At 47.0% G+C, this 27,120-nt stretch overlaps 1 protein-coding gene across 13 annotated transcripts in view; it reads right to left on the reverse strand.

Moving 5' to 3' along the window:
- Positions 1–27,120, reverse strand: part of AFDN (afadin, adherens junction formation factor) — a 136,455-nt gene that overhangs the window by 45,268 nt on the left and 64,067 nt on the right. For 8 of the 13 annotated variants that reach the window (XM_080805340.1, XM_080805335.1, XM_080805331.1 and 5 more), the window contains exons 9-20: positions 22,054–22,148; positions 20,802–21,064; positions 15,317–15,386; positions 11,503–11,618; positions 7,832–7,893; positions 7,500–7,705; positions 5,606–5,626; positions 4,730–4,875; positions 4,346–4,440; positions 3,673–3,938; positions 1,991–2,134; positions 313–511 (exon numbers count right to left, since the gene is read on the reverse strand). In XM_080805340.1, the coding sequence (XP_080661466.1) occupies positions 313–511; positions 1,991–2,134; positions 3,673–3,938; positions 4,346–4,440; positions 4,730–4,875; positions 5,606–5,626; positions 7,500–7,705; positions 7,832–7,893; positions 11,503–11,618; positions 15,317–15,386; positions 20,802–21,064; positions 22,054–22,148 (1,683 nt within the window). The remainder of the gene's footprint in view (positions 1–312; positions 512–1,990; positions 2,135–3,672; positions 3,939–4,345; positions 4,441–4,729; positions 4,876–5,605; positions 5,627–7,499; positions 7,706–7,831; positions 7,894–11,502; positions 11,619–15,316; positions 15,387–20,801; positions 21,065–22,053; positions 22,149–27,120) is intronic. The other 5 variants (XM_080805330.1, XM_080805329.1, XM_080805337.1 and 2 more) reach the window with 1 other exon arrangement.

Consider the following 27,120-nt stretch of genomic DNA (forward strand, 5'->3'; position numbering starts at 1 on the left):
GTCAGGGGAGCGACCCAAGGTCCCCTTTCCTGGCGGGCGGCACTGTGGCTGCACGGCTGGCAGGCGGAGCCACGCCACGGGAGGGTCACAGCACAGCCACGGGAGCCTCACCGTGCGACAGTGCTGACTCCACACCACCATGAAATGCTTACGTTCACGTCCCGCCACACGGCTTTCTCCAGAAGCACTCGGTGTGCGCTCCACACGTGTGGCCGGACGCACGTGCGCACACCCACACCCACACCCGCCGGTACAATGCTCACCCCGAGCCAGGTCAGAGCTCGGACTCCAGGTACAGTAAGCGGGACTCACCTCTCTGGCACAGAGGGTCTAAGAATTCCTGTAGGCCGTTCGGAATGTTCCTGACAACGTCGCAAGAATAGCCATCTTCCGGCAGCAGGAAAGGCAGCTGCAGATCGGGGTCCTCCTCCAGCTGCACCTCCCTCCCGTCGCTGCGCGCCAGCTCGTCCGCCGTGTTCTCGGCCACAGCCACCACGTTCTCGATCAGGTCCTGGTCAGAACACAGACGCACAGTGAGCACGACACACCGGCGGGCTGCCGCTCAGACCTCTCGTGCGTGCTGCGGCCACGCACGCAGGCGGGGCTGCGAGGGACAGCGTTCCCAGCGTGCTAACACCGGCGTGCCGGGCGACGGTCGCTGGCGAAGCACGCCCTGCAAACGCGTGAACCGACAGTCAGGATTCATCTCGAGTAACATGAAGCCTTAAAAAGAAATTGTTAATCGTAAGAAAACGGTTTCCCTTTGCAAAGGTAGCCATTTTTTTCCCTTGCAATTTAACATCCAGGTGCTAATGATCCAATTTTTGCAGAATTCATAACGACAGAAAAAACTCACACAACGGCGAATGTAAAAAATCAGGACAGAAATGTCTATTCCCAGCTAATTGGGAAAGAAAGCTCCCCGGGCTTCACTGTACAGTTCGAGTACAGTTCGACGAAGTGAACACGGCGCCTCAAGTCCCCCGGGTCACAGGGCAGAGCCCTCACGGGAGAAGCAACCCTCGCCACCCTGTCGGCCCGGGCTCCCCTGCCACAGATCCCGCCACCTGCTCTGGGAGCCCGTGCGGATGCAAGCGTGCTGTATGCTTGCCGTGCCGCACTTCTGTGCACAGACGCGGTGCATCTCATCTGCTGTGCACTTCCATGTGCACATGTGCAAATGCATAGCTTGGTGCCACGCCACGCTCCTGCATGCGACGGTGACAGGGCCTTCTAGACGCTCTCCTGTCGGGCGCATCTGCCGGATGCTGATCCTGGCTACTCTGTACACGTCTTCTGTTGGCATGAAGTCAATCCTAGGGGTTGGCCCACCCACCTCTGGCACTTCCCTCGTCAGCACTCCGGCCTCAAGCAGATTTTATTCGCGGGTGACAATGAGCACCTGTAGCCTTTCTCACTCTACATGCAGGAGCTGTAGCCCACGTCGCGGACCAGGCCGTTGGCCCCCCACGCCTTCTCTCCAGACGCACGAATGCCAAAACTCGATTCCCACCAGTAGGAGGCGTCCGCACGGGTCGGGGCAGCCCCCCTGGCTGCACTGCTTGCCGCTGGCAGCACACGAGGCTGGGTGGTGGACCTGAGGGGTACTCTGTGCCCACGGTACACTGATGTCCGTGCTGTGGCAGGAGTCCTGGGGCCTCTGAGCCTCAGGTCACAGTGGTGAGCCTGGGAATCCGGGCAACTTCTTAACTTCCTCTTCCCCCAGGCCTTCCAATCATTTCCTAAGAACCTCATTCCCTGGATAAATGCCTTTCTACTTAAAATGCTTGTGTATTTTCTACCTCCTGTACCGAACCCTACCTCAAATATCAACGAGAAATACGATCTTAGGAGATGACTAAGTAGCTTATTTATCACAGAAATAAAGTAATTATAAGCAGCCCCTCCCGCACCTTTTGGAACCAGACATTTCCCTAAGCAAACAGTCCCCGGCTGCTGGCCCACCGCGCGGCCGACGGGCGGCACTCACCGCGGGGACGAAAGGCTCGTCAGGCGCGCAGTGGTAGTTCTGTAACAAGGCCTGCAGCTGCAGGGAGTTCAGCTTGAAGCACGTGCTGTTGACAGTCGGAATGTCCTCCGCTGAGTACTTGTCCATTGTGAGCAGAGTGGTAGCCTGGCGGAAAGGGTAACAGGACATGTGGCTGGAAAGTATTTTATAACTATTCCCCTTCGTTAACACTTAAAACTGTAATAACTTGCTAATTTAATTTTAAAACGCAGAATGTTTTTTAGGGAAACACACTTCTATTAACATTGAATTGAACTGAAAAAGCGTTGTCTAATAAAGGTTTTTAGATGGCTTAATTTCACTAAAATACATAATTTGTATTTTACTAAAACATAAAATGTAAATGAAATTCAATTATTCATAAATCATTTTTAAAAATTCTCTCAGAAACTGTAAACATGGATCGCCTGGGTGGCTCAGTAGGTTAGGCTGCTGCCTTCGGCTCAGGTCATGATCCCGGGGTCCTCGGATCGAGCCCCATATCGGACTCCTTGCTCAGTGGGGACCCTGCTTCTCTCTCTCTGCCTCTGCCTGCCACTCTGCCTACTCGTGTACGCTCTGACAGATAAATAAATAAAATCTAAAAAAAAAAAAAAAAACTGTAAACATTTACATCACAACCACTCTGACCACCAGTGACTGGGGTCTGAATAAAGTTTCACTGTAACGATTTTCTTTATAGCCAGTTGATGCAATCCGAGGAGGACAGTAGCCTCTTTCTATACTAAACTACTTTAAATGAGATTAAGAAATTATGGGAAAAATGCAAAATTATAAACTGTAATAATAAAAAAAACCCACCCTAGGTTCTGAGGCTGCAGATCATCTCCTTGACTGCAAAAGCCCCATATCCAGGGCAGGCTCCACAGGGACACCCTGAGTACCGGCTGAGCCCCTCACACACAGCCGTTGTGAGCTCCTCTGTGCCCTTCTCCGTCTCCCACCCCCAGCCTTCGGGACGTGACGGCTGCCGAGTGCTAGGCCCCTTTCTCCTCCTGCGCGCATCCCCTGCGGGTTTCCGCTTTGTGCTGCTCTCCTGGCTGCGTGTGTTGAAGAGCGATGCGCTACCCAGTTTCCCACTGGGATCTGTCCTTTCAGCGGGGAGCCTCACAAAATACTGGTCTGGTAAGAAAGAACCCTTTAAGGGTATTTATTCTAGCGCTTACCACCCGCTGCGGGCTGAGTTGTGTCCCCTAAGATTCAGACACTGACATCGCAACCCCGTGCACCTCAGAACGCGACCTTACTTGGAGCAAGGGTCTTGACAGCAGTGAGAGGAGGAAGTGAGGGGAACAGGTCTAACGTGACTTATGTCCGTATAAAGAGTGGAGGTGTGGAGACACACATGCCCCCGGGGAGAACACCTGTGAAAATGAAGGCAGAGAGCCACCCTGCCCACACCGTGACCTCGGACTCCTGGCCTCCTGGACTGTGAGACAATGTGTGTTGCTGAAGTGCGAGGCTTGCGGAAGGCTGTCTCGGAGACCCAGGCAAACCAACGCCCCACTGCTTCTTTAGCGGAGCACACGAAAAACCCCAGAGGGGGCCGCTGATCCGGCTGAATCCCGGGGCCGCCCCCTGACAAACAGACACTGAGAACGAGGCGCACGACCTGTGGACAGGTAAGAATCGCGACAGCTCACCTGCACTATGCGGCTGAGGTGACAATCCGCTGCCAGCTCCAAGCCCTGCTTCTCCGCCCAGGCTTCCACATGTCCCAGCTGCTGGCGGATAATCGCCCCCCAGTAGTGAGAGCACAGCCCCGACTCGGGGTCGGTGACCAGTCGGTTGAAGAGCCACATGTTGATGAAGTGGAAGAGCTGCGAGAAGAGCTGGATGGTCAGGGCCGCGTTGACCCGGCAGCGCCGCAGCAGGGACATGGCTCCCGTGAGCGTGTGCAAAACGTCATCTGTGCAGAGACGCGGGACGGAAGCAAGAGTCTCGTGAAAACGGTGAACACACAAAGCGGCAGGTACGGTAAGAAGGGCTACTTGGTCACTTTTGAGACACCGGTCTCTTCAGACGGGAGGCGGCAGGGAGGTCTGAAACCACACGCAGGCGTTAACCACGTGTCCTGCACTCACCCCGAGAGACTTTCTGAACAAGCACGACACCCCAAAACCAGAGCTATTCTTAAAACAAAACAGACGGTGGTTGCGATTTACTAAATGCCAAATCCAACAGTTTATCTATTTTAAAAATACCTCCTTCTTATGATAGTAAATATTAAAATGAAGTTGAACAGGAAGGAGGGAAGAAGGAAAGCCGAGAGAGAGGAGGAGAGAGATGGCGGGAGGAGAAAAAGAGCATCCTAACCTATTTTTGGTCTTTGCAGGCTGTTCTCTTCGGGGTCATCCAGAAAGGCTGGCATGTAATTATTCAGTTCTGATTGAAGACAATGAACTAGATATCTGAAAATACGTAGGCAAGTTTAATAACCCCAGCAGGACGCACCGCTACTGTCAGACACAACATCACAAACGGAATAGTTCACACTGTGGAGAACTGGTTTCCATTTACAGTACAATAGTTTTAGTCTCAGGAGTCTCGAAACACAGCTCAACAAACTCAGTTTCCTCAATCAGCACATCTGGCACACAGCTATTCATGCTTCTCGCTATTCATCTTCAATCAAGGTAAATAAAAACCTTAAAAAAAATCTCTACAGAATAGTGCAACCTCCAAAAATGTGCTCCTTACTTAAACGCCATCTGAACCAAGTGTGCTAAAATGTCTTGGGCGTCCAGTGTGATTCGACTAAGATCTCGGTCCTGTTTAATGAAGTTGAGCAGCTCAGACGCATTGGCCATCCAGAAGGCAAGTGCCCCTGCAATATTCTTCTGCTTCTGTAGACAGAACAGATTTCCATAAGCGACCCCAAGACAAACAAAAAGAACAAAAATACAAAGGAATGCTCTTGAAAAGCTGCTGGAGATAGACCAGTACCTTCCCATTGTCACCAAGGTATTTACCACAGATACCAGATATTTGCAAAGGAATTTGGATGCGTTCACAGCAGCGTTAACTGCAACACCTCAGGATTCATGGACAGACACATGGATCCAGGTGGCCACCACGGACAGAATCAGGGCCGAAAACAGAGGTATCAGACCCTACAACACCCAATTGGAGATTGTGCATTATCTGGTAATCTGTGAAGGACACACGCATCTATCCACGGTTACCCACAGCCACCCTGATACGCGCAGTCACCGGCTCGGACGCCGAGCGACTCGCTATCAAGTACTGATCTATCGCATTGTCTCCCGACCACATGAGCAGGCCAGGCAACCTCAGATGAGATCCAAAGAATAGGAACCAAGGGTAAACAAGAAAGAGGAGAAACAGAACTTCCGTCATTTCATATCCACACTGAAGTGCATTAAGCAGAAATTATGAAATGCTGATAAGGGTTGCACAGTCAAAAAAGGATTTAGTACTGCATGTTTCAGTTGCTGAATGAGTGTTATGAACCGTCCAGTCCGGCTGCTGGAGTGTTGTGTCTGACATGGAAGCAGTGCGAGAAACTCAGCTAAGCCGACAAAGCCAGGACCAGTTCCCAGCAGCACGTCCTACCTGATCAACCTGGTCTACTTCCTGGAGAAAAACAGACGAAGGGAAATCAAGCAGAACGAGAGAAAGAAACTTGTAAACAATCATGATAGTTTAAAAAAATCAAAACACTAACATGAAGGTACGACATGAAGGTACGACATTTAGTTCTGTTATTCCCAATTACATATTCACTCCTGGCTCGGAAACAGCTTTGGAAGTACACGAGGTAAAGAATTAGTTCTACGCTTTTAACACTGGCACAGTCAGGGAGGGGATTCCCAGAATTCACATGAAGAAATGCGACATTTAACATGGGAACACACTAATCTCTTTAAAAGATTTATAAATGAAGGACTTCTTAATGTCTTTCAATGATCTCGTGGGTCTGACTACTTCAAGGTATGTAAGATGAGTGTCTATCCTCTGGTTTAACAGGATGAAAGAGACAGAAAAGACCAACAGAAACAATAAAAATAAAAGTTAAAAATTTTAAAATGTATAAAAAAACATAACTATACTAAAACAGAGTAAATTGGTTTTTGAAAGTAGGTTTCTACAAATCAAAGAATTTATTCATTACTACGGTTCTTTCCTGAAACTTTAAGACTCCTCCGATCACATACTAACCCCCCTAAACGTGTTTTAATAGGCCTGTTTCGATAATGATGATTTCACAGACTAGTTCCAATTCAATCAGAAAAAGTCTATCAATAGTAGTCTGATGAGAGGAATTTCACAATTTGAAACAAGCTTTAGAAATGCAAACATGAGGGAAGACAGACAATGGCTCTGAACTAAAAGGAAATCCGTGTTTCTTCATAAATAAGGAAGAGAGGGAACACAAAATGGGATCCAAATAAAATGACAACCCTTTCTGGATTTGTTTCTTCACTTGGGGAAAAGGACTGTAAGCCCATTAGATTCACAGGTTCCCCTCAGATATGAAAGCAGCAGTTCTTGAAAAATTTGGCCTTTTGAAATAATTCAGAAGGAATCAACAGATTTGTTTGCTCAAACTGTCCTCACAGGAGGGAAACCACCAAACCATCTAATCAGGCTGCTTCACAGTACATAACTAGAGTTTTGTATTTCGTGACCAAATAACAGCTCTGATAAGTGGTTTGGAAAAACTTAAAAAAAAAAAATTAACTTCACATTGACTTTCAAGGACTTAGAATTAAATCTTCAAATTATCTGTGAGTTTGGAAAACTGCTATGCCAATTTTACAGACGAAGAGTACTTAACAAGAAACAAACCACACTACAAAGAGAATACGCTTACTTCCTTAAGCTTCAGCAGTTTTATGAAAGACTGTGATCATGTCATCATCGAGAAATGTCATGATGTACATCACACCTAAATGAGTGCTATCAGAAATCCACAGAAATCCTACCAATGTCCCACTCTCAGTGGAAAAGAGCAAATGCCTTCATAACCTTGAGAAGATTCTAAGAGGGCGGTTGCCAGGCACTGGCAGGGAGGTTATGAGGACAAACTGCTTCGTGGGCACAGGGTTTTACTTTGGAGTGATGGGAATGTTCTGGAACCACAAGTGGTTGCTGCACAACACTGTTAATGTCCGAAATGCTACTTTAAAGTCACTTTAAAATGGGTAATTTTACATTAATGTGAAATTCACCTCAACAAATTATTTTTTCTAAAAAAAAAAAAAATCCCCACGTCTCAATGTGTTCTCACAACTACCACCATTTTAAGGATCTTCACTGTGATCATTACATTCCCACACAGAGATTAAGGAGAAAACCAGCTGAAAACCAGCTGACATTTCTTTTCCACTTTTAAAGCTATACGAGTGTCCAAGCTCTCTCCAGAGCTGGTGAAGTCAGACATGGGGCGGGCGGGGCCCCGGGACGAGAGGCGCGCACTGAGCCGGCTGGGCGCGCTGCGGCTTACCTGGATCACCCCCTCCATCATGCTCACCATCTTGTGGACTATGGCAATCACTCTGTGAGTGCGCTCGGTGGGACTGACATCAGGTCTGCACTGGCTGGACAATACATACCGACACGCCATATATAATACATATGTAGGTGACAACTTAAAATGGACTGTAGAGCTATTAGTATAGTTTATGATGGCAGATAAAAATGAATCTTCAGCTGTGAAAAGATTTCAAAAAAGAAAAAAACAAACAAAAAAAAAACAAAAAAAAAACCCATGAAAATCAGATGGAGGAAAATGGAACAAGAAATAATTCACTAACAATGGAATCTGAAATTACTCACAGCTCTCCCTGAATTCGATGCTTGCAGGCAATACCAGCTCGGGCCCAGGAGCATCCTGAGTTCTGCAAGTAGAAAGCGGCCATCTCTTAGAATCGTAACAGCACCAGCAACCCGTGCCTACTTCGGCAACTGCTGCTGCTGTCTCCGCAAAGTGCTTACAGAAAACACACAGCTCAATCCCTCGTGTGCACATGGGAAGTGCTCAAACACTCAGATGCGCACACTGGGAGTGATCATACCCCTGTTCCTCCCAGAGGTCAGCTCCTTGACATATTTGCTTCCATTGTGAGAACTGATCTGACCACGAGTCTCTATTATTCATGACGGTGTCGTGTGGAGGAGGGTGACCAGCCTGTCACACACCTGCTATGGCAATGGCTCAGGTCACAACAAAAAGCCACTGCTGGGAGACACGAGAAAAGCTAAACCACTGTGAGCCTGAAACTGAGCTCCTACACGAAGAACAAGTTCCTAAGAGCTGGATGCTGCCCTTGGCTTCTGATGAAGCTCAAAGATGATGATGCCCACAGACCCCTTCAGGCACCTCGTATTAGTGTTTCTTGATGCTCACGGGGGAGCCCACCTTCAGAAAAAGACATCCGACTCACACTTTTTTCAGACACCCCTCCTCATTTAGCCAGACACCACGAAACAAGGCACTGCCAAGAAACAGAACCCAAGAACAGCCAGGATTTGGAACACTTGGAAGAATCCACGCTGAACTAACGTTACGTATTTCCATGTATCCTGGATCAAAGTACTTCAAAGGTCAGGACGTCTCTATTTCCATAGACGAGTTCTCCAAATAGTGGACGACCCTGCCCCCGCTGGTAGGACAGAAGGTTCACTGTTGTGTGAAATTCTTCTTTCAGTTATAAATACACACATCTGGAGGCATGTGTCCACCGGGGCACAGCGTACAACAGGGCTCTGTGTGGTGTACTGTGGTCAAACACCACCCAAAACCCACTAGTGAGCACAGAATTTCTAAACTGTAAAATCATTACAGACCCAATGTAGATCTCCTTACCTTAGATTTATACTGTTCTCGATGGATGGCTTCAGTGTAACTTAACTACTCTTGCAGGCAGACACGTGATTAGAATTTCAGGCAATTTAATCATTACTGGAAGCTGGCTGGCTCCCAGCTGTATTTCATGTAGGACGTTCGTAAGTTGCCCCTCACCACTAACAAAGGGGCAAGTGATTAGATTCCCAAAGATCAGTTTAAATCTTTACCACTTTAGTTCAGCTTTAACAGGTAACGGAAAAACTTTCCAAAAATCTTCCGTCAAATAGATTAAGAAAATTAAAACTGACAACAAAAGCAAAGAAATGTGTTGTGCCTTCCCACAAACCTCACTGGCAAGTGAGGAGTAGGCTACAATGACTTACAAGTCAGGGGCAGGGGCCGGCTCAGACAAAACTGGGGTCAGCGTTCAAACAGAGCGTCCCACCTGGTGGGAGGGAGAGTCAACAGCACTGCCCTGCTCACGAAGCTGTCAGTGAGCTGAATGCCAGTCACTTCGAATAGCAACACTGAAGTCTCCCAACCCTGGACAAACGATGATGAACCTGCCCAGTTTCTGTGTTTGGAGTCACTGCTGTGACGCTCACTCAATAAACTGGCTCCTATGACAACTTCTTCAAGAAAGGGGCTGAGAGGGAGAAGAGCCCATGGCCATCGTCCCCAGCAGCTTGCGTCCCGCCACCTGACCTCCCCCGGGGACTGAAGAAGCAACAAGGAGAAACACAGCAAGTTACGCCGAACTGTTATAAACACTAGAAATAAAAACAAGAGTCTTTCCATCGGATTATATGCTTCAAAGTTTCTTATCCTGTCTCTGATTAAATAATTTGGATTCAACTCAACAATTCAGCTATAAAAAAAGCTTTTAGAAAACACAGAATTTAAATGCCCGATTATGTTAACATGTCTCTCTTAACTGCTATGTTTACAGCCATCTGAAGTTGCAGAGAAGCGGTTAACTTCCAAATTTACTATCCACACAATAAACTGGATGAACCTTACCAACTCGTGGTTTCATCAATTTAACAAATCTGGTAAAAATAAGGAATTTAAATTCTCACCAAAGAAAATAAAATAATGTGTCAGTCATAACTTAAGGAACTCCATTATTCAAAAAGATTTTTTCCCTGACTAAAATCAGTATTTTAAAATATCTAACAACTTAGACTTTCATGAATGTACCAATTAAGTGAAGCACTGCTTATTCTCACATTATATACATGAAAAGCAAAGACCGAAAATAGAAGAATCATCTGTTTCCATCACTGCGGTAGTATCGAAGTAGTACACAGCCAGAGTTCCAATAAAATCCCTAGTAAAATCCCTGCTCACAGCATAACACCGGTTCTAGAACACAGTGAGCCGCCAGGAGCTACTGGACACTATGCTTCACCAACTACCTATACCCGTACACACGCACTTACTGATTTTGTTCTAAGTGCTCTTTCCTCTCCATTTGATTTATCCACTCATTCAACTATTCCTGGGCTAAAAACTATGATCCATTTCTCTTGATCCCCTTATAAACAGAGACACTCTCTTTATGATACTAGCTCACGTCTGAACTATCTTATTCTAGAATGCACCATCAGAAACAAGTCCAGACACAGAAAGTAGACTTACCATTACACCTAAAAGAATTCACACGGCCAACAAAAATCTTGAATACTAACCCAAAGTGCAGGACAAAAACAAGGGAAAACCCTGAGATTCCCGCATCCACCTGTAACGGAGTTCCTGCGTTAACAGAGATGACAAACACACAACGCACAGCGCCCTCTGCTGGAAGACGAAATGAAAGCGCGAGTGCGGCCAGTCACCTGCCTCCCTTAGGGGACCCGAGGGAGAACAGCTAGAACGGCACCAGGAGACGGACACCCCCAGCTCAGTTCCGCTGCCATGAAGAGGGGACGTGCACGGCACCCCTGAGCTCTTCCGACTGCTGTCTGCGAGTTCAGAGCCCTGCCGGAGAAGCGCCGGAGCCACACCTGGAGCTCAGCGCCTGTTATTTCAACGTGTGAGGCACGGACATCCCTTTGCAACTTTAAACAATGTTAAAAGTCACAAGGAAGTAGAATTCTAATAAAGACAGTATGTCCTTAAAAATCATAAGAAAAGGAAATAACAAAAGGCAGATGTTCTCTGTTCAAGAACACTAGGCAAGAAGCACGGCAGGAGAAGCAGACGTTCACGGCCATGCTTTTCGACAGAATGTAAGACACAGTAACGTGGCACTTGATAAATCCTAAAAACTCCACCTGAAGGCATGCCTGGCTTCATATATTTAAATATGGGAGGATTTTGTATATGGATGGGGGAAATGATTAGATTATCTTAATATAAAAATGATCAAATAGTAACATCCAGGAAAAGTCCCTTTCTCCATGTTTCACAGAATAGCCCATTTAAAACAGAAACATCTTTAAGTGCTCCCCATTTCACCCGGACAGACGACACAGTGGCCCAGGGGTAAGGGGACCCCTGCTTGTGGAGCTCAGTCTCTGTTCAGCTCAGTAACGTGAAAACAAAATAACTCGCTACAAACGTCAGCCAAACCTCAGTCGATTCAATAATCTCTACCCCAAGCGCTTTCTGGGAACATTTCCACTTCCTTCCTGCTGAAAGCTGAGTGGCTTCCTACCTGCTCTCTTGCCTGCGGTAGTCCTGCTGCTCCACTCTGATCATCGGCTTCACCATCCCACGCTCCGCCGAGCCGGAGGCAGGCACTGCCCGGTCGCCGTCCAGCCTCGTGGCGCTCTAAGCCAGGGGAGACACAGAGCACTTGAGAACACCATGCGGACCACCCAGGCGTACGCTGACCGCTGCTGGTGAAGATCTGATGCCAGGCCACCAGTCAGGGGAAGGCAGGAGAGGGAAGCAGGGCAGGGGCAGAGAGTGGAAGGCACGGCACCACTGAGGATGCCAGTGCGCAGTCTCATGCCCCCAAACACACTGTCATTGAAAGAGCAGTAAAGCCCGCAGCCCCTTTCCTTTTCCGAGAGCTAGACGTGTGCTTTAAACACAGTCAGGAAGGGGGCTACATGTGCGCAAGGGCTCCTCTAACAGGACAGGAACCGCAGCAACTCCTCCAAAAAGTTCTTTTAAGGAAGGAGAGAGCGGAGAGAACATACACAACGTAAAGTCAGGGTCTTTGTTTTACTTGTTCAGAAAGTGTTTAAAAATCATCATAGTTCAACGTCCAATGACAAACAGTACAGAAGCAAAAGCCCACTTCCAGCAGCCTAGAACTGTACGTTTAAACTCCTCCACACAGAGCACATTGCTAACCCACCCATGGCAGACAAAACAGATAAGCAACCTATATGAGTAAGAAAACAGAGCAAAATTATACAAAGAAATTCACTGTGCAAAAATTTTGTGTCAAATTTCTCATTATATTTGATTATAGAAATTGAGCTTGATAACAGAAATCATTCTTGTCTTACCAACCAGAGAGTTACACTGGGCTGTATTTATCTTTACTGTTCTTTATGATTTTTATTTTTCATAAAAGAGGTCATACAACCTACTTTGTAAAAAATACTTTCTCATATGTTGTAAACATCTAACAATATTTTTATGTTACACAACTATAATGGTTGTGTAACATTTTGTTGTTTACCAAAGTTCATCCAACTAATCCTTGATTACATTGTTTAAAATGTTCACCAGGACAGGGCATCCTGACAACCACGCTTGTAAATATATACATTCACACACAGTGATTACTTCCATAAAATACATTCACAGAAATAAGAACATCAGATCAGACTACTGTTGTAAATAAGTGAAAAGGCAATAGAGAAGTTAGGGTATGTTTATAAGCTAACACATTACAAAATAAATTTAGCCCATTTTCAAATAAAATGCTTACGAAATCAGAGCCAAAGGCCATAGGACAGAAAGGTTTGTCTGTGCGCGTGGATACCTGATCGTTTGCAAGTGTATAAACGAACACATCGGTGACGTAAAGAGCTCAGAAAAGGATCTGTCAAAGTGTTACCAATAGCCAACTATAAATTGTGGATGAATGATTTTCATTTCTCTACTTTTTCTTAACTGACCAAGTTTTCTGTTTTAACTATACACTTTTAAAAGAAACTAAACTTTATTTATTATTTTTTTTTAAGATTATTTATTTATTTATTTATTTGACAGACAGAGATCACAAGTAGGCAGAGAGGCAGGCGGGGGGGGGGGGGGGGAAGCAAGCTCCCCGCTGAGCAGAGAGCCCAATGCGGGGCTCGATCCCAGGACCCTGAGACCATGACCTGAGCCGAAGGCAGAGGCTTAACCCACTGAGCCACCCAGGCGCCCCAAAACTAAACTTTTTTTAAAAAAGATCTCATTTATTTGAAGAGAGAGCATGAGAGCAAGCGAGCGTGCATGTGCACGCGTGGAGGGGAGGGGCAGGGGGAGAGAGGATCGTCACCACCACACCCTGCGGAGCGCAGAGCCCTGAGGTGAAATCAGACTCCCAGGCGCCCCTTAGAAACTCAGCTTTGTCTGAGGACAGTCCCATCTGGTTCCCAGAGCACCTGCTCAGACGGTCGCTCAGCAGCTCTGCGCCGCGGCTCCCGGTGCCCTGCGCGCTCCCAGAGCACGAGCGGCACAGCGGCGAGCCCGCCCGGTGAGACCCTGCCTGTGCCGAGCTCACGCTGCACTGTGGGCGCCGCGGCCAGATCCGATGGCTGTGCAGGCCGGCGCAGGCATTCAAGTAAGGGGCGATTACGCCCGGACACTCAAGGATGTGACATGGAAGTGGAGGTCGCATCAGGAGGGGCTAGCTGCAGGAAAACCCGTGGGAAGAAATCCTGTAGGACGAGCAACACGCCTGAGCCTTCAGACGGGGTAGAGGCGTGCGGCCGGTGTGGCCGGGTCAGAAGGAGCTGTGCGAGCCGGAGGCAAGAGTGGGGGGGATGTGGGGGCGAGCGGCTGTGAAAGCAGGGCAGTCACAGGGTCGAGTTCCCGTTTTCACAACAGCAGCCTGGCCCCTGGAGAAGACTGACCGGCCAGGGCAGCAGAGGAAAGGTCAGAAGCCACGCAGACTCCCTGCCGTGTGACACCTGGAGCCTCCGCCTGACCACCCACGGGGTGACAGACAGAGACAGGCACTTGTGGACTATTCCAGAGGAAGAGCAAACGGAACTTGCCAGTGACTGAACGTGGAGGCTGAGGGAAGGGAAGGAACCCAGGATAACCAGTGCCGGACTTCTGTGGGGACAACGCCTTGATGAGCAGATCGTTTACTGAGATGGCGAAGGATCAGGGAAACAAAGAAAAGCTAGTTCTGTTTCAGCCATGTTAGAATTGATACACGTCTTAGACGACATGACCGCTGTAGTAAGCAAGCCTTTGGAGTCTGCAGAGGTCAGGGCCAAAGATAGTTTAGAGTAATTAATGTCTAGATGCACTTTAACTCCCTGACTGCGTAAGATCACCCAGGGAACACGGCCACACGGGAGAGAAGGGGCCCTATGTCTGAGACCAGCGTGAGGCGTCAAGTGGAGGAAGCCGTGGAGAAGACACCAACAGAGGAGACCCAGGAGGACTGAGCACCGAGGTGGGAGAAATCGGGACGGCGACACCCCAGGGCTGAAATAACGAAGTGCCCCAAGTAGGTGGTGCTGACCTGGCTCAGGCCAAGAGAGGGAAACACACAGCGGACCGGGCACTGTGGACGCAGCCTCGGCCAGCCACCCCGGGAGCAGCCCCTTCCCCGAGCCATCACTAGGCCTGTGTTTGGCTTTAACCAATGGAAGGTTAGGGAAGCAAAGCTGGGCCCCAGCTCTGGCCCCAGCCTAAGAAGGCCTGTCACTTCCGGGATGCTCTGAAGCACCAAAACGTCTGGCTGCTCCCGCGGAGAGAACCTGAGAAGACGGACACGGGGAGGCCCAGTCAGCCCAGGAGCCAGCCCAGCAGCCAGCCCACGAGAAGCTGACCGCAGCAACGCAAGTCACCGCCAGCGAGACCAGCAAACAAGCAGCTCTGGAGAGTCCAAACCTCACTGCACAACTGCTGTAAAGACAACGGGGGCTGTTTTGTTTAGTTCACTACGTTTTGGGGTGGTCTGTTAGTGAGCAATAGAGAACCAAAATGAGGACAGATTCCCTGATCATGCGAGATGAGGGGAACTGCGGAAGCCAAGTGCCCGCACAGCAAAAGCGGATGAGAGCAGGGTCATGACCTTCGGAGGGCACCGGGTGGAGAAGGGCTGCTGGGACCGAGGCTGAGCCTAGGATGCACTGCTGAGAGGAGAAAGCCCAGCCCCCAGCCTCGGGCCCATCACGTGTCACTACAAGACACCACGACAGATTAGCACCACCCTGCTAGAGAACACTGTGTGGTCTTCTCTGTCTTCACAACCGTCCCACCAGTGTATTACCAGTCATTCATCCACGGTGTCCTATAATACTACACAAACATAGTCCCAGCAGGTCATGTAAGTCACCTACCTTGCTTGTTGGTAACGCTGTTCCACTGTGAACATCTCCTCCTAAATCAAAAGTTGTCTCTTGAACAATTCTTTCAGGATAAAAGAAAAAAGAAATACGTAGAATTAGTAACTCTCAAATGATAAGACAACCTTTTTCTCAGTAATACAAAAGAAACGGCTAAATATCCCAATTCAAAGAGCTTCAAGAAATCAATCAATTTTCAGCTTATACAAAGTTACAGACTAAAAAAGCTGTTAAAATTTTTTTGAACTTTTCCGGGCGCCTCGGTGGTTCAGCTGGTTAAGCATGTGCCTTTGGCTCAGGTCATGATTCCAGGGGACCAAGCCCCACATCAGGCTCCCTGCTCAGTGGAGAGCCTGCTTCCCACTCTGATGCACTCTCTCTCTCCCTCAAATAATAAATAAAATCTTTTAAAAACAAAAAACTTTATGAACTTTTCTTACTGCTACACACTGGATACTCTCAGGATCTTATTTTTTTAAGACTATATTTTAATAACAATAAATTGGAAAGAACCATAAAGGAAAAAAGCAAGCTGTTTCATCACGTCACAGCACATAAATGAGTGCAGAGGTCTCCAGTGCCATGAGCCCACGTGCTGACACAGGGAGGGCAACCATGTTCACAGGAGGATAAGGCACAGGTGGGAAGCTGCCATCCTCCAGAAATCAATCTGATGACTTTTTAAAAGCTCATGGATACCAGTACTGAGGCGATAATAAAGAAATGGAGAACTTCTGTATAATGTTAGTAATCAGATCAAGAATTATTCTATTTTAAACAATTTTTTTAGAATATCTAAAAATACCAAATTTTTAAAACCACCATTATGAAAAGTGCAGAGCAAACAAAATCTCATTTTGAAGAGTCAATAACCTGAGGCAAGCTAGGGTTGTTTGGCACAAATAAGGATAAATACAATCCATTAATCCCAGCCCAAGAGAAAGGCCCCAGAAAAGGGGGGTTTAAAAAAGCCCTAAGAACACCTGGAAACCAACAGAATGGGTTAGTGCTTCAATCTCCTGGGCTCCTGCCCCAGGTACCAAAAAGAATGACAATCTCTTCTGTTACCTGAGAGACAACCATGTAGTGTCATGGCGCTGTAGTAGCTTTAAACTTGTATTTAACCCCAATCTACAAAATGAAACCCCAAGTGATGCAGAAGTTTAAAACAATTCTTCAAATTAGAAAACCAGGTACAACTTCCTCCTCTACCTTATCACTATGAAAATAAGATCATCTTGTAACACTGAACAATGATCACAGTTCAAAATACAAACTGGAGAAGTAAAAGCTTGTACTCGAAGCTAAATACTCTGTCACCTACCCTCTGTCACCAAGATATTCACAGAACACAGAAACTATTTTCCTAGTTTCTAATGGTTTGACTGGGAAACTCATGTTATTTTGCCTCTGATAATGAAAGCAGGGGTATGATAGTTCATCTCCGTCATCTATCAAAGGCTACATATACATCAGACCTATCCCTAAATCCATGCTATCGACGTACAGAAACACCGCCCAAGCCTTCTTGACCCCACTTGTAATTCTCATCCTAACATAACAAACTTACTCAACACCATGCAAAGCTCTTTATTTTTTCCCCCAAAGCTAACAAGACTTTAAAGTTTCACATGGACCCATTTGTACTACACTTTGGATTTGTAAATGATTACAAAGGGACTTCATTCATGATTTTAATAACATTATCTAAGTATGACCGCGGAGGGTAGGAACCATGTCTCAGCCTCCTCAGCCCAGAGCACACGGACACACTGACATGTGACACAGGTACTCCACGAATACGCACACAGAGAGGTTAATGAGGGCACTGAATGCACCGACAGGAGTCCCACCCTGACCATCAACATCCAACTGTGCTACCCTGCCAGTCCACCATTCACTAAGGCTTTGAGGACACAGACCCTGAAATCTGCAATTAAGAACACATGCATCATGTATCCCTCAAGGAACTAGAAACAAAGAACAAAGCCCGACGTTACTAGAGAGAAGGAAATAAAACCAGAAATTAAAAGAGAAGACTTTATAACTGGTACCCAGAAACGTAACAGTCCATTAGAAACAACTATACACCAACAAACCAGACAACCTAGGAAAAATGGATGAAGTCCTAGAAACACACAAACTACCAAGACTGAATCGTGATGAGACAGAGAATCTGAACAGACGGATTACTCGCGAGGAGATCGAATCGTTAATTGAAAACCACCCAACAAACCGAAGTCCAGGACCAGATGGCTTTACTGGAGGATTCCACCAAAGGTTCAAAGAATGAACACCAATCCTTCTCAAACTCTCCAAGAATGAGAAGAGGAGGGACCTCTTTCAAACTAATTTTACGAGACCAGCATTACCCTGATACCAAAACCAGACAAGGGCACAGGAAAAGACAATTACAGGCCAGTATCAATGATGAACAGAGTTGCAAAAATCTTCAACAACATACTAGCAAGCTGAGTTCAACATTACATGAAAGGGATCACACACCAAGATCAAGCAGGATTTATTCCAGGGATGCAAGCAAGGATGGTTCAACATCCACACGTCGGTCCGTGAATTCCACCATATGACCAAAATAAAGGATAAAGACCACACAAGCAACTCAACAGATGCAGAAAAAGCATTTGACAAAATCTGATATCCACTTACAGTAAGAACTCTCAACAAAGTGGGTACAGAGGGAATGTACCTCCACACAGTAAAGGCCATACATGACATGGCCACAGACTCATCCTCCTCAATGATCAAGAGCTGAGGGCCTTTCCTCCAAGATCAGGAGCAAGACAAGGATGCCCACTCTGGCCACGTCATCACTGTGTCCACTCAACACAGTATCAGAAGTCCTAGCCAGGGGCGCCTGGGGGGCTCAGTGGCTCAGAGCCTCTGCCTTCGGCTCAGGTCATCATCTCCGGGTCCTGGGATCAAGCCCCACATCGGGCTCTCTGCTCAGCGGGGAGCCTGCTTCCCCCCTCTCTCTGCCTGCCTCTCTGCCTACTTGTGATCTCTCTCTCTGTGTCAAATAAATAAATTTAAAAAAAAAATCTTAAAAAAGAAAAAAAGAAAAAGAAGTCCTAGTAATTAAGTTGCTAAGAGAGCTAATCCTGCAAGTTCTCATCACAAGAAAGTAGTACCCATGGCCGGTGGGTGATGATGGCAACTGGACTTGCTGTGGTGACCACTTAGCAACACATACACATATTCGTCATTACCCTTTGCACCTGAAACTGACAGGTCATTATACTTCAATAACAAAACACAGGTACATGCCTGTGAAAAAAAATCCATGGGTTATCTACCTAGACATTTGTACAATAGCTTGACAGTGGGACAAAATTGGTGTTTATAAAAAAAAATGAAAGTTCGTTCTGGTTTATGGATGGACATGTAAGTACTGGCATATTCCACCACTGAGCCATTTTCACCAGGTCTGTAAGGAAAAAAATATAAGAACGCACATAAAGTTTCACACCATATTTCCATCAAAGAAACCAAAGCCATGTTCTTAGTATGACTCTGCTTTTGGCCAGACACAAGATGAGAACAGACACCGGCAGGCCTCCAAAGCAGGAGCCACGATGGCAAAACAGCTGGGGAGGGACCTCGCATACAGAAAACCAGACAACCCTGCTGAGCAGAACTCCAGAGCTGCAGTGATGGGACAGGTACAGTCGCATCACTTCAGCAACTCCTACCACCAAAGTAAGGATCATCCAACACTCAGGCAAGAAGCATGACTGGGAAAACCACAGGGACTCCCGAGAAACCACGTGCAACAAGCCGGAAGAAGTCATTCCACATGATGACTTCTTTGGCCAAACACCCTACAGGTAAGTGGCAAGTAAGATTCTCAGGCGTACCTCGGCCTGTCACCATCTGGTGCTAGAAGCCGCAGGCCTGAAGAAGAGTGAAGGTCAGAATGGAAACCACCTGAACGGGACTGTCGGCTGAAGCAAAGGGGCCACGCAGAGGTCACGATGAGGGCCAAGAAACGTGGACATGGCTCATAAGTAAATACAATCCTAACAAAGGAAGAGAAAACAACCGGTCCTCCCAGACACAAAACGGAAGGATGAGTTTAGAGACACATTCTGTTCAAAGCTAGAGGACTAGTCAGACAGAAATGGGCTTCCTTGGGAAGTCAAGGCCCACGCTCGTTTTCCTTGGGAACCGAGGGACTGGTCCTTGGCCGAAATGCGGAACCAGAGGTGAGCAGCTGGGAACAGAAGGTCTCAAGCGGCCCATGACATTTCCCATGTCCCATGTGCCTAGGGGAACATGTGTGATGATCCACAAAGTGTTATCTTGGAGCAAGACCTTCAGTCTTACTTGTACTGGCCACCTTTCATCCTTCTTCTGGGCAGGGATTCGAGACGGTCACAGAACGAACTAATGACCCTCCGGGAACGATCACAGTAGAGTTTACAGCGCCGAGAAACTGCTGAAAGACCAGCACGAAGAGACTACAAATTTGCACCTGCCCCAGAGCATGAGCTCTGGGAGGCTAAGCAAATGTCAGTCACAGAGAGCGGTGCAGGCAGCCGCGGGGAGACCGCACGCACACGGTGCAGCCGGGGCACAGCGCTGTGCCCACTGGCAGAGACCACGCCCTCGCAGCCCGCAGGACGGACAAGGGGACCAAACTGTGCATTCTTTTAAAAAATTACCACTACCAAAACGGAAGTTTTACTCCCTTCCCCAGGCACGAAGTTTGATTAGATGGCCAGCGAGGACTGTGGTTTTCGGTGATGGCCCACAGTGCAAGTCCTCGGACAGGCACTAGGTGGAGCTAAGATACTCTTCTGCCAGCGGAGACTTCACACGGTGTGTCCTTAACCAGGAACAGAAAAAGACACCTCAGCTCCACAAATAAGTGAGGAGGAGCATAACAAATAACACGGAGGACAAGGGTAGATGGAGAGGAGAAGGGAGTTGAGGGAAATTGGAGAGGGAGGTTAACCATGAGAGACTGGACTCTGAAAAACAACCTGAGGGTTTTGAAGGGGCGGGGGTTGGGAGGTTGGGGGAACCAGGTGGTGGGTCTTGGGGAGGGCACGGATTGCATGGAGCACTGGGTGTGGTGCAAAAACCATGAATACTGTTACGCTGAAAATTAAAAAAAAAAAAAGAAAGGTGGAGGAAGAAAAAAAAAAAAAGAAAAAGGCACCTCCACAAAAATTTGTGATATGGGGATGATTACATAAAATACCACAGTGCTTCATAAAAGAATAAACTACTGGCTAAAAAAACAAAATTTAAAACTATTAAGAACCAGCCACAACTTCCAATTTTACAATAAAGTCAGGATCCCTTTCTCCTTTCCTCGGCAACCAACCCAAATCAACAAGAACAAACCACACTTTGATTTTAAAACGGAAACAACCTGTAACATACGCCTAATTCAGATTCTCTGACACATAAACCGAGCCACTCTAAGCTCTTAGAGCTGATGGAGAGCAGTTACCCAGGCTTCTGTCTGGGAGCCTTGGCCGCCAGGCCTCCATCTGCAGATCTCTTTGCCAGAGCATGGTCCTGGCTGGGGTCCACAAACTTGAACACATGGGAGGCCCCAAACTGCACTTTCATCCCACTTTGCAGCATGGTTGTCTCTGAGATGCGCTGTCCCTCCACATAAGTCTCGGCATCCATGCTTCTCGGAGTGACAGTGACCACTCCATCCATGTTTGTGAGGTCACAGTGATGGGGCTGAATTCCTGATCCAAAGAGCTAAAATAAAATCAAAGGAACATCCATCATAAAGGACATGGTATTTAAAAACAGAATTTCTGGGGCGCCTGGGTGGCTCAGTTGGTTAAGTGGCTGACTCGATCTCAGCTCAGGTCTTGATCTCAAGGTTATGAGTTCCAGCCTCGTAAAAACAAACACCAAACCCCCGGCATTTTAAAGCCAGGAGTTCCCCTTTTATGATGAATACAAAGCAAACTAGATTTCTGGTGCTTTTTAAGTGTATTCCTCCCCACAGTATAAAAATAAGTAAACACTGTCAAAATAGTGTCAACGTAATAGCACACATAATGTTCAGCACGGAGCGGCTTGCTTCAAGACACACCGTAAATCTGAACTGGACAGTGCACGGTCGTCTTAAACATGCGCTAGCTACGGAAGAATAAATCCGTGCAGGGCATTAGGGTTACAAATTCTAGTTACCAGTTTTACTGCTGTGCTGAAGGAAGGGACGTGAGAATTGAAAATGACACTAACTAACCTGACCCACCATCTGCGACTGGGAAATTGACCGCACAGGGGAAGGGCGGGCTGCCGGAGCTCAGCTGAGTTCAATCAGGTACGGAAGGCCGGCCTCCATTTAAAGAACATGCTATCCTGTTTCACGAAGTCCCTGAAAACCCTATCTGGCTAACGTCGCATCTACAGTTCAGGGAACGCCCACTGCTACGGGCATCAGACCGAGGGGCAGGCTACCTCCCCTAATCCTGAAAAAGACCCATGAAGTTATCACCACCACGACCAGGTCAAGTTTCCAGAGGTGGAGAGTGGACATAATTTCAGTCTGCTCTGTTCACGCTGAAGCAAAGGAAGTGACCCAGAGCACGTAGTTACTTACACTGAAACATGAAGTCTCTCCAGTCTGCCCATCCACGCATTGTTACCATGTGGCAGGCCTGCACCGTGGGCCCCTTCCCCCTTGGCCCCCAAATGTAAGAGCTGCCCAAGGTGCTCGAGGCGTGCCCACGCACCTGGATGGAGTCCTCGTCGAACTTTTCCGTCCCAACCTCAGTGACACTCAGCTGAAGGCGGTAAAGCTTGGGCTTATCTCTGGAGTCCGAGCCATCTGCGGAAAGAAGAAAAAGCTTCGTTTGCCAAGTCTGACGTTCTTGTCATGGTACTTGAAGCAAGCCAACAAAGCAAGTGAACAAAAGGTCATCTTAAAAACGACTAACGGTTCTCAGTTCTCAGGGTTCCATTTCGAAGAACTCTCCAAATTTTAATCATGCAATGTACCTAACTGGATATAGAAAATTTAAATTAAGACAGCGACACATTAGCTTCTGTTTAACTTCATTTAAGTTGCTAACATCATCATCTATAAGCAACATTTTCTTGTCACATAAAAGAAATTTCTGCACCGCGCAGCCCTGGATTTTTGTGAATGATCCTGAAGAGCAATTCCATGAGGCAGACACACGGCCCGTCCCCTCAGGGCAGGCTGCTCTCCTGGCAAACGTCCACCTGTAGAGCCCAGGCGCCATAGGGACTGATGGACATTTTCAATGTACAGCCTCACAGGCCATCCAGTTCTCTGGACCCCAGTCTCTGGGGATGAGGCCTGCACACGTACCCGCTGAAGAATCCCCCAAGTGATCCCAACGCCCATTCCTGACAGTAAGTTCCAGTAAGAACTACAGTGAAAGTGCTTAGCTTTGCGGAATGGAATGCGTGTGGGGTGGGGGGTAGACAGAAAGGGACACTGGGTTTTTTTGGGTTTTGTCATTTTATACCTCTGTAAACTACTGACATTTCCACTGCCCTGTGCATGAATTTCCATGACGGGGATGGCGTGGAGAAAAGGAAGAAGAACCAGTGCCAAGACATCCATTCCTTATACCCAAACGCTCCTTCCCTTCTCACCTACTATATTCAGCCTCATACAGGATGACAATCAAAGATTTATTCTGATTTCAGAGCTGTTAACATACAAGGAAACATGCCTCACAGAACTAATGAATCATGACACCATCTCCCAGCTGTGAAAGCCGACCTAGTGTGGGTACGCAAAGTCCTAAAAGGGCCACGTAGAGTCTCTCTGACCTACTTTAATGCCTTGGTAACTTGCTGATTCGCTTATTAAGTTGCCAGTTAAACTCTCTGGTCCCTGGGACCAGGAACTAAGCTGTGAGAGCCGCAGAAGTTAAGCACAGCAGGGTTTAGACTGCTACAGTCTCTTAGCCGTGCTGTGGTCTGAGCTCTCAGACAAAACACACGGTAAATACAAAAATTCTGTTACAATTGCTGCTCATTGTAGAGCACACAAAATAACATTCCAATCACCACATTTCTCACTTCTGATATATTTCCGAAACCTGTCAAATCTGTGTGACGGGGCGCCGTCCTTGAGAGCCATGAGAAAGCGGGGCACCATCTACCCTTCACAGCTCCGACAGCCCCACTGTGTGCGCCGGCAAAGGAAGTGTTCTCTCTATACAGTTCTATTTTCAACTCCAACTCCACGTCCTGATCCGAAGTGAGGCATCGGCGCCATCTGAGCCTTTTCCCAGAGGTGAGCAGTCCCCTCCAGGGCAGCTGAGTTCGATTCCCCGAGGAGTGCCGATTACTTTGCTCACTCTGACAGCACAGGTGGGCCCAGGAACTACCGCCCGCCAGGAAGTGTTCTTCCATCCTCAACGGCACCACGTGGGGCTACCATGTCTGCCTACCGCTAACCCTAGTCCACGGTTACCTCCGTTTCCTTGTCCCCCGCCCCCACCCATCCTTGATGGCTAGATTTTAAAGAAAATCTCTTGATCCTGGCGCTCAGTACAGCGTCTGGTCCACAGTATATATTCAACAAAGATTTAATTTATTAACAATGAATGATTAGTAGCTAAAAATGAATAAAATAAAGCAATGTGGTTGCACAGAAATTACATAAATGAATTACAAAGAAAGCAAAAGAGGCAAGTAAATGATGAAGAACAATGATTTCAAAACAAAGTTGAAAATACAGGAGTATGGGGGCACCTGGGTGGCTCAGTGGGTTAAAGCCTCTGCTCAGGTCATGATCTCAGGGTCCTGGGATCAAGCCCCGCATCGGGCTCTCTGCTCGGCAGGGAGCCTGCTTCCCCCTCTCTCTCTACCTGTCTCTCTGCCTACTTGTGACCTCTGTCAAATAAATAAATAAAATCTTAAAAAAAAATACAGGAGTATGAAAAATACGTGTTTAGGGGTGAAAGAAAAAATTCACATTCATATTCTTAATTCTGAGTGCTTCTGAAAGGTATCTTGTGACTAATAAATGGATAGTATGTATTTTCTACGTTAACAGATTTGCAAGTGTAAAGAAAAAGGGGAAAAAACAGATGTCCTCTCCAGGGCTTCCTTTCTCACCACGGCACCACGGTACCACACCGGAAACCTCCCCACCCATGGGGAGAGGCAAGCTGCTTTCCCAGTCCCGCTTTTCTTAGACTTCACAGCAACAGAAAACACAGGTAAAGCCCTTACAGATAGATTCTGAATAACCCAAACGGTGGCCACAGAATTTTACTAGACACCACGCTGTTTGAGTCGGAGCTGCAGGTAGGTGACAACTAACATCTTTCTTTCTGGAAAATCTCACGTCCTTCTCCTTCTTAAGAGTATGAGCACCATCTCATGGGCATTAGTGAACACAGAATGGTGTGGCCTAAAACAATACCTCGTGTCTTCTTCCCTTCCTCAACTGAACAAGAGCATCTGAGCACCTTTCGTCCCTACAGATGACGAACCGAAGCAGCCCCCCCCCCACAGACAACACTGCTTCTACCAGAGGGTTTTCGGGCTTTTTCTTTACGTCACAATGTAGAATTAAACATATACAAAATATTCATGTGGTTTGAAATTTAAAAGGCACAGAAGTATCGGGTGAAAAGCACTCTTCCTTTCCTGCCTTAACTCCCCACCCAGAAGCAAATCTTTAAAATCTGTTTTATGCATATATCATTAACCAACTCAATACATGTATTTTTCTTTCCCTCTTTCTTTTTTTGCACCAGGATTAGAACACCAGTGAAATACCTATCATATAGTCAATGAGCAATCAGTGGGACCCACTGACACAAACACCAGTTTTCTATCTAAAGCTGCTCGTGTCTCTGAATGCCCTGAATATTACTGCCCATTCGGGTGTCCCTAAGTAATTACTCGCATTGTGCGAATCTTATTTTTCTGCTTTTGCTTTTTTTTTTTAATTTGAGATATAACCGGAAACTTTCTTTAGTATTCTAAATATTAACATGAAACGGACCATTATGGACACAGCATAAGGACATTTTTTAAAGTTTTTTAAAGTTCTGACAACAGTTCTCTGCCTCCAGCTCTGCTCAGGCCTTTCCTGGTTCCCCGGGGACTGCCAGGCGTCGTCAGTGCGTGGCGCTGGGTGCGGTTTTGGCCGCGCCGCTGAGGGGAGGGTGAGGGACTTGTCCACTGAAGGAGCGCTGACCGAGGGTTCCAAGTCTCAAGCACGGGAAGAAGCTGAACACACATTCACAATCCCCGCAAGGCTCACATTTTAGTGAATTAACAGTTAAACTAATGATCAAACTCCTGACGCTTCCTGGAGCACAGGGTTGAGAGCATATTCTCACTGACGCCACTGAGAAAACACACCAGCTCCGCTCAGACACAACTGGAGAACTAGAAGCACTTTGGTCGAAGTTCTGATGAGTTCACTCTAAGCATTTTTTACGCACACCACATAAAAAAGGAAATGCCGCTTTCTCTCTAGTTTCCATTCCTTCACAGTACGAGTAACAAAAACATGAGAACATTAAACAGAGCTTTTCAGGAATTACACAAAATAAAATGAGGTCTTAGACTCTATGCATATATGAGTATTAAAATAGGTGATAAATATCACTTACTTATATATCTGTTTAAAAAAAAAACAAAACCCAAAACTGCAAGTTCAGTTAATATCCAACGACCATCTGTACTGGCACTTTGGAGAGAGTCCAACGAACAAATACAAGCTGCTAAAAGGGGGGTAAACGTTACACAGCACAGGGAGGCATCTACCACATTCAACATGTAAGAACGTAACATTTAAAAGACAAAAACAGACAGAAAAGTATTTCCATAAAACGAAAAATTAGCTGTACTATGGAATATGATGAAGACAGAGATACACAAATCTGAGAAACGTGTTCTATGTAAGAAAGTACATGTTTGCTAATAAGAAGAAACGAATTTCAACCAGGAAACAAGGAGAAGCCCAAGGACCCCCTAAAACCTGGTCATAACGTGACACGCTAATTCCCTACAGGAAGATGTAAGTATGAGTAAAGGCCAAGCATATGGCTGAGTCTTCCTCTCAGCTTCCCAAATGCTGTCAGAACACGCCACTGGTGGGGACACCTCTTCCTCATCAGCACTACAGCCTGGTGTGTGACTGCAGAGCCCCTCCCGCACACCGCTGGGTCCTGGGGTCATTCTTACCCACCATCCTCACTCTTTCCCCGCCAACCCTGTCCTCCCCCAGCTTCTCCCTTTTTCCTAACCTTTTTTTTTGGGGGGGGGGGGGACAGGAACCCAGCCTGTCCAATTTCTCACTCTAGACTTTGCCTGAACAGAGGAACTGCACATTTCTGTAAAACTGGCTTCTGTAAAATGAAGCGAATGCGGAGCATGGAACACTTACTAGACACCACCAAAGTGACGGCATGTTACATTTCTCAGAACAAAGTTATTTGTATCAATTAAGAAACCAATACATAAAATGTCTGGCCAGTAACATTATTTTGCCCAACAGGTTGTTAGTGCTCTAGTTAAAAAAGTAGTATGAAGCATAGCATTACCTTCGTAAGAGTGATAGTTGTAGTAGGCAAAGTGATTCCTTCTCCCTGGGATTAGAAACACATGCACGGGGCCCAGGTGAAGGCAGCATCGGCAGGACAGAGGCCATGCAGAACACGTGAAGAGGGGAGGAGGAGAGAGACAGGAGAGGGTGAGCTGCAGTGGGACACCTTTCAAAGGATGAAAAAGCACGTTTCACCCATAACTTTCGGAGCTGTGAGGACAAGACAACAGCGCTCCAGGAGTGTGTGTGT

This window comes from Martes martes, assembly GCF_963455335.1.
Source record: "Martes martes genome assembly, chromosome: 6".
NCBI lineage: Eukaryota > Metazoa > Chordata > Mammalia > Carnivora > Mustelidae > Martes > Martes martes.